This window comes from Cebus imitator, unplaced genomic scaffold (assembly GCF_001604975.1).
Source record: "Cebus imitator isolate Cc_AM_T3 unplaced genomic scaffold, Cebus_imitator-1.0 Scaffold71, whole genome shotgun sequence".
NCBI lineage: Eukaryota > Metazoa > Chordata > Mammalia > Primates > Cebidae > Cebus > Cebus imitator.
In genome coordinates this window covers 4,007,912-4,015,816 of record NW_016107386.1, presented here as the reverse complement: position 1 = coordinate 4,015,816, position 7,905 = coordinate 4,007,912, and the positions used below count along the sequence as shown (strand labels likewise).

Here is a 7,905-nt window from a genome sequence, read left to right as displayed (position 1 = left end):
AACACCTCTGGTCATTATCCGCTAATTTCCCTGCATACTGGTCAATAGTTAGGCTGGCAGGAAGGGGCTTCCCCTAACAGAAGGTTCCCATAAACAGGGCTAGTGTTGTGTTTCCTATTCCTGCTGTAACAAATTACCACAAATTTCGTGGCTTAAAACAGCATGAGTGAATTGTCTCACAGTTTTGGAGTTCAGAAGAATAAAATGGGTCTCACAGGCCTAAAAGCAAGGTGTCAATGGGCTACGTTTTTTCAGGAGTCTAGGGGAATCTGTGCTCCGACTTTTCCAGCTTCCTTGACTCTTCCATCTTTAAAGCCAGCTGGTGGAACATCTTCAGATCTCTCTCTGACTGTGACCTTTGGCCTCCCTCTTCTACATTTAAAGGATCATTGTAATTGATTACACTGGGCCCCGTCCCCCCAGTACTCCTGGTTATTTTAAGGTCAACTGATTAGCAACCTTAGTTCCATCTGCAACCTTAATTCTTCCTTGCCCAATAACATAACATATTTATAGGTTTTAAGGATTAGACGTGGACATCTTTGGTGGGATTATTCTGGCTACCTACAAGCAGCTTTAAAGTCTGGTGTCCAGGAAGGTCTTCTCTGTTTAGCCATGAAGACAGCTTGCCTCTGGATATGGAAGGTATCTCTGAGAGTCTGAGAACCTGATGGGTCCTCTCTGGGGTTCAGGTTCAAGATCTGCTCCCTCTGAACAAGAACACAGGCGGTGAGCAGAGGTGATCAGCTTCCCAGAGATGGCTCTAAGATTCAGTGGGTTGGCAGGGGTTTTCCCCACTCCCTCCCACTCCACCTACTGCAAAGGATGTGGGCAGGACTGAGCTGGTTCTCCATTCTCCTCACTGCAATACAGGAAAGGACTAATAGAAGGAAATCAGCCAGGCTGGGATTCCCTCCCACATCTCTTTCTAATTTTCCTGCTCTTTGGGAACTCAAGTCTCGAGGAAGAGTACTGAGTACCACGCTGATGGTACCCACCTTCCAGTGGTGAAACAAAGTTCTCTTTTTTCATTTGTGAGTCATTTCAGCAGGAAGTGGTAAGACTGCAAGAGTCAAGTTTGTGTTTGGTTCAATGTCCTGGCTCCATTCCTCTCTCTGTCTCTACTTACCCCCCAGCCCTATCCTCAAGACAGTTTAAAATATGCCTTAACATACTCTGCCTAAGAAAACCCCACCTTATAAACACAGATTTTAAAGGAACATCTCCATTGTGCAAGACAGAGAGATTCCTGGCCTCACCCTAGACAATTCTAATTCAGTAGGTCTGGGGTGGGACCTGGGAATCTGTATTTCAAAATCTTCACTTGTGATCCTGATGTACAGCCACAAAACAGAACCACTGATTTAAAGTTAAGCACATCGGTCCAAAACACTCAAGATGTTAATAATAATAATAATAATAATAATAATAATAATAATGATGTTAGGCATTCTGATATTTTGAATTTATGTTAGAAAATAAAGTAAAAAGTCCTGCCAGGCGTGGTGGCTCATGCCTGTAATCCCAGCACTTTGGGAGGCTAAGCTGGGTGGATCACCTGAGGCTAGGAGTCGGAGACCAGCCTGACCAACCTGGTGAAACCCCATCTCTACTAAAAATACAGAAAATTAGCTGGGCATGGTGGTACACACCTGTAGTCCCAGCTACTCGAGAGGCTGAGGCAGGAGAATCACTTGAACCCAGGAGGCAGAGGTGGCAGTGAGCTGAGATTGCGCCACTGCACTCCAGCGTGGGCAACAGGGCAAGACTCCGTCTCAAAAAAAAATTTTTTTAAAGTCCTTAGACATTTTTTCTTATTGGTCCTACTGCAAATATAACTCTAAAATATAGAATCAACAAGCTAAGTACTATACTAGTAAACAACTCTATGGAAACATAATAAAGTATGAAGAAGCTAGAATTAGCGTCCCCCCCCCCCCGCCCCGCAATTCTGGGGAAAGCCTGTTGTCCTTGATATTTTCTCCGCAAATGCAAATGTAGTGTGGAAGGAAGAAAGGTATTTAGTGTTTGAAGCTAAAAGGTTAGGAAAGGAGCTTTATTTTGCAATATCCCTCCACATCGGTTGAGTAATTTCCAGGTTATAAAGTGTTGTCACAGATATTGCCACGTTAATCCTCACAGTAAAATCCTGAGGTCATCTGGAAAGGTGTCGGGGGAATGCAGGCTCAGAGAGAGCCCACATGTATTGCCTGAGGTGCTGTAGGACTGAAGCCTCATCTGCGTCCTTTCGTATATTTCTGGTGGGGTTTTTTTCTCTCGGCCATTTTGTCTTTTAACATTTGTGGCATTTACAGTGGGACGGAGAAGGCATCTTGTCCACCGGCCTTTATTTCCTAAGAAGGCCTTCCTCTCTCCCCAGCATCTCCCTGGGACCTCGTACCTGAGCGGCAGCCACCTCATAGCCGTCGGGGTTCATGGACGGCAGGATGTGAATGCGCGTGTCCTGGATGAGCCGGACGATGCGCTGGTTCCTGTTCCGGAACTCCTCGCACAGGAACTCCGACAGCTGCAGCATCAGCTCGCGGCCCAGCGCTTCGTTGCCGTGCATGTTTGCCACATACTTGACCTCCGGCTCCACTGCAAGGAAGAAATGCAAGGAAGGGAAAAGATGGGGAAAGCTTGGAAGTGCCACTGATGCCTAGCCTTGCACAAGGACCTTTTTTCTCCTTTTCAGTAATGAATGAAAAAAAAAAAAATTGGGTCTTTTGCAATAATCCCTGAGCTCCTTCTTAACCAATTACAATGACAAAGGCTACAAAATTCATGCCAGGGATAACAATCAGTCCCATTTACTGAGCCCCTGCAGTGTACTAGACAGTTATGTTCAATACTGCTAATCTTCACAGAAAACCTGTAAAGTGGGCAGTAATAGCCTCAGGGTGAGAGAAATAAGGATGGAGGAGGTTAAGTAACTTGTCTGAGGTTGCCTAGCTAATGGCTGTGATGGAGGTCCAAGCCCAGGTGGCACTACAGTGCCATTTACAGTAGCACACTGCTTCTCAGAGACAAACCTTTCAGGATAAGGATGTTTCCCTAGAACCTGCTCTCATGAAGTACTCTAGGTTTAGCATTAACAGCTGCTAATGATCCCAGTTGAAAACTTAATTTTCCTGGTCCTCGAAAAGTTTCTTGCTCCATCTGAACAAGAACACAGCAGGTGAGCAGAGGTGACCAGCTCTGCAGAGATGGCTCTAAGATTGAGTGGGCTGGTAGAGGTTTTCCCCACTCCCTCCCACCCCACCTATGCAAAGAATAGGATTGTGGGCAGGACTGAGCTGGTTCTCCATTCTCCCCACTGCAATTCAAGAAAACTAAAATCACTCCTTCAAATCCAAGCAGGCCAAGTCTGGAGGCACAGAATAGGAAGGCACCTACTATGTCTCATTGCTTAGCCTTCTCTTTGGCCATGTTGTTTAACTTGAGGTGAGAATTGAGGATCTGAAAGCTTCTGGGATCACCTAGAGAAAATCGCTCCATGGCGAGGTGCCGTGGTACACACCTGTAATCCCAGCATTTGGGAGCTGAGGTGGGTCACGAGGCCAAGAGATCGAGACCATCCTGACCAACACGGTGAAGCCCCATCTCTATTAAAAATACGAAAATTAGCTGGGCGTAGTGGTGGGTGCCTGTAATCCCAGCTACTTGGGAGGCTGCAACAGGAGAATCACTTGAACCTGGGAGGCGGAGGTTGCAGTGAGCCAAGATCATGCCACTGCACTCCAGCCTAGTGACAGAGCGAGACTCCATTTCCCAAAAGAAAAAAAAGAAAAAAAGAAAGAAAGAGAAGAAAATCATTGTTGCCCTTATTTATGTATGTATTTAGTTATTTGGAGACGGCGTCTTGCTCTGTTGCGCAGGCTGGAGTGCAGAGGCGTGATCTTGGCTCACTGCAACTTCCACCTCCCAGGTTCCAGCAATTCTCCTGCCTCAGCCTCCCAAGTAGCTGGGATTACAGGCACCTGCCACCACACCCAGTTAATTTTTTGTATTTTTAGTAGAGACAGGTTTCACTGTGTTAGCCACGATGGTTTCAATCTCCTGACCTCATGATCTGCCTGCCTCTGCCTCCCAAAGTGCTGGGATTAAAGATCTGAGCCACAGGGCCCAGCTCTTGCCCTCTTTTAAAAGAAGAGGCTCTTGCAAGTGATTTCTCTCCCACCCAACACTTTCCTGCCTCCACGACTTTTCTGGTTCTGTACCTCTTCATCTTCTCATTTCCAGATCCTTCTCACCACCCTTCTAGGCCCAGTCCACATGATACTCTGGGAAGTAATCCTGGGTTCTCCTTGATGAGAGAGAGCGCTCCTCTGTTGACTTCCTGGGTTTTACTTTTTTTTTTTTTTTTTGAGACAAGAGCCTTGCTTTGTCACCCAGCCTGGAGTGCAGTAGTGCAATCCTGGCTCACTACAATCTCCGCTTCCTGGGTTCAAGCGATTCTCCTGCCTCAGCCTCCAAACTAGCTAGGACTACAGGTGTCTGCCAGCACATCTGGCTAATTTTTATATTTTTAGTAGAGATGGGTTTTCACCATGTTGGCCAGGTGGTCTCAAACTCCTGACCTCAGGCGATCTGCCGGCCTCAGCCTCCCAAAGGGCTTGAATTACAGGTGTGAGCCACGGTGCCTGGCAGGGTTTTACCTATTTTTGTACGTGTTCTGTTTCCTTTACTGGACCTGGCCTTAGCAGTGTACATAATTTTTAATTTGTGACACCATCCATTATTATTTATCTATCTACAGCAGTTTTTCTCAGAGGAATGCTGATAACCCACAAGAATCATGTGGTAGATTTTCTATTGTGGGTATTCTTTAATCTTAGTGTATTTTTTTTTAATTGTAGATTATGTCTTTCTTACTTTTCTTGGTGTTAAAATGTCTTTTCTGTTAGAAAAGGATGGATATAATAGATGGCAGGTAGTTTCTTCACATCCTTATTCAGTAAAATAAAATTTGGAAGATCTGTTTTAGTTATCTCCAGTCTCTTATTTAAAAGAAACTTTTTAACTGCTTTATGAAATCTATAAGTCTGGGACTATCCTATGGAATTTTGGACAGTGCCATGCACTTAGTAGATGCTTAATATCAGATTCTTTTGGTTCTCCTTTTTCTTTTCATTCTTTCATGTATTTATTTATTGAGATAGGGTCTTGCTCAGTCATTCATGCTGGAGTGCAGTGACACAATCATAGCTCCAGGCAGCCTCTCAAATTCCTTGGTTCAAGCCATTCTCCCACCTCAGCCTCCTGAGTAGCTGGGACCGCAAGTGCACACCACCACGCCAGGCTAATTTTCTAAAAAAATTTGTTATAGAGACAAGGTCTCACTACGTTGCCCAGACTGGTCTCAAACTTCTGGCCTCAAGCAATCCTCCCAAAGTACTGGGATTACAGACATGAGCCACTACAGCCAGCCTCTGCTGTCAATATATCTAGAATACAACCACTTCTCCTAACAATCACTGCTATCATTTTGGTCAAGCCCCTGTACCCTCAAGCTTGGTACTATTGGCAATATTAGGTCATTGCCACAAATCTCCCACTTGGTCTCCCTGCAGCTGCCTAGCCCCTCTAAAGTCTATTCTCCAGAGTTAGGGATTGACAAAACTTTTTTATAAAGGACTAGAGAGTAAATCCTTTAGGCTTTGCGGGCTGTGCTGTCTCTGTCAAGGCTACTCAACTCTTCCAGCAAAAGCAGCCATGGACAAGATAAAAGTGAATGGGCGTGACTGTGTTCCCATAAAACATTTACCAAAACAGGTGGCTAGCCCTCAGGCTGTAGTTTGCTGACCCCTGTTCTGAGTGATCTTTAAAAACTTTGAGTCAGATCGAGTCTCTCTTCTGCTTAAAAAACCCTCCAGTGGCTTCTCACTTGACTCAAAGTAAAAGCCCAAATCTTTACCAGGGCCTATGAGGCCCTGCATGATGTCGTATTGCCTGGTGGCCCCATCACATGGCTGTGACCTCCTCTCCTGCTCTCCCCTCGTTCACTCAGCTACAGCCGCACTGGCCCCCTTGCTGTTCCTCACATGTGCCAAGCATGCTCCAGAGCACTGCCTTTGCTCTTCCCTCTGCCCCCATCTTTTCCTCCCCAATGTCAGCACAGCATGTGCCATCACATCATCCTGCAGCTCTCCTCAAAGCCGCCTCAGTGGAGACGGCTCTCCTGAGCACCTCTCCCCGTCCTCCTCCGTGGCATCCCTATCTCTTTTTCCTGATTTAGTTTCCTCTACAGCACTTATTTCCATCTGATGTAATATGTATTACTTAGTTACCCATTTATTGTCAGTCTTACCCCCACTAGAATTCAGGTCCATGAGGGCAGGGTCGTTGTTTTATACTCTGCTGTACTTCCAGAGACTACAAAAGTGCTTGCATATTATAGATTGGTAAATATTTGTGGAATGGATGAAGGAATGAAAGGAATGAATGAGTGAATAGCAGTTATAGTGCTTCAGAGAAAAGAGGGAATAGTGAGGGCCAGAGTCCTATGAAAAAGCTTCAAGGAAGGCTTTGAATGCTAGAAAGTACAGGAGCACCAAGAAGGAGGCTTGGAGTGTTGGGGGGCTAACCCCATGATGTCCATGAACACTCGCAAGCTTCCACAGTGAACACATGATCTGATTGACAGCAGGCTGCTTGCTATGAAAGTGCAGCTTTAAAGTGAGGCAATTATCCTAGGTAACCCCATGGCCTTCTTTGAGCCGCCACCATGCAATATTCTGAATTTCAGAGCCAGTCCATTGAGTGTGAGGCTTTTAAAGCAGGAAAGTGGGATTATGTAAGGATTTAGGAAAATTTTTCTAGCATCTGTGTACCAAATGGAAGGTTCAAAGAGTGCAGCAGTTAGAAATTAGAGAACTGGCTGGGCATGGTGGCTCACGCCTGTAATCCCAGCAGTTTCGGATGCCAAGGTGGGTGGATCACTTGAGGTCAGGTGTTCGAGACCAGCCTGGCCAACAGGGTGAAACCCTGTCTCTACTAAAAATAAAAGAAATTAGCCAGGTGTGGTGGCACATGCCTGCCAGCTACTTGGGAGGCTCAGGCAGGAGAATGGCTTGAACCAGGGAGGTGGAGGTTGCAGTGACCTGAGATTACACCACTGCACTTCAGCCTGGGCATCAGAGCAAGACTCCATCTCAAAAAAAAAAAAAATAGAGACCAGTTAGGAGTTCAGCGCAATCATTCAGGCAGCTTGTGATGGAGTCTGGATTCGGGCAGGGGATGTGGAAGTGGAGAGGTAAAGGGAGATTTGAAGTTGACAATTTGAAGGAGGAATTGGTAAGGAAAGCAATGAGAAATTAGAAACAACTTGAATGTCCATCAATACATGGACAGTTACATATAGTCATGCAATGAGCTGTTACGCAGCCAACACCACGATGATGAAGATCGGTACTTGTAGACATGGATGCTGTCCATACAGATTGTGAAATGAGAAGGGCAGTTATAATTTGAGTCCATTTCTATAGAAACAATTACATGTGTTTGTGTCGGGGGTTTAAATATGCATAGAAAAAAGTCTGGAAGGATATACATCAACAGGTTAACAGTGGTGGGATTTGGGGTGAGTTTTATTATTTTTTCCTTATCTAATTTCTAAATTTAATCCAAACATGGATTGCTTTCTATAGTAGAAAAAAAACTAAAAAAGAATCCAGGCTGGGTGCAGTGGATCATGGCTGTAATCCCAACACCGGGAGGCTGAGGTGGGCAGATCACCTGAGCCCAGGAGTTTGAGATTACCCTGGGTAACATGATGAAACCCGTCTCTACTAAAAATACAATAAGTAGCCGGGGGTGGTGGCACATGCCTGTGGTCCCAGCTAAGTAGGAGGCTGAGGGGAAAGGATCACCTGAGCCCAGAAGGTCAAGGCTGCAGTGAGCTTA

At 45.6% G+C, this 7,905-nt stretch overlaps 1 protein-coding gene across 1 annotated transcript in view; it reads right to left on the bottom strand.

Annotated features, from left to right (window-relative positions):
• CPN1 (carboxypeptidase N subunit 1) overlaps window positions 1-7,905 on the bottom strand; it is a 40,572-nt gene that overhangs the window by 31,367 nt on the left and 1,300 nt on the right. The window contains exon 2 of the mRNA XM_037739564.1: window positions 2,402-2,598. Within this exon, the coding sequence (XP_037595492.1) occupies window positions 2,402-2,598 (197 nt within the window). The remainder of the gene's footprint in view (window positions 1-2,401; window positions 2,599-7,905) is intronic.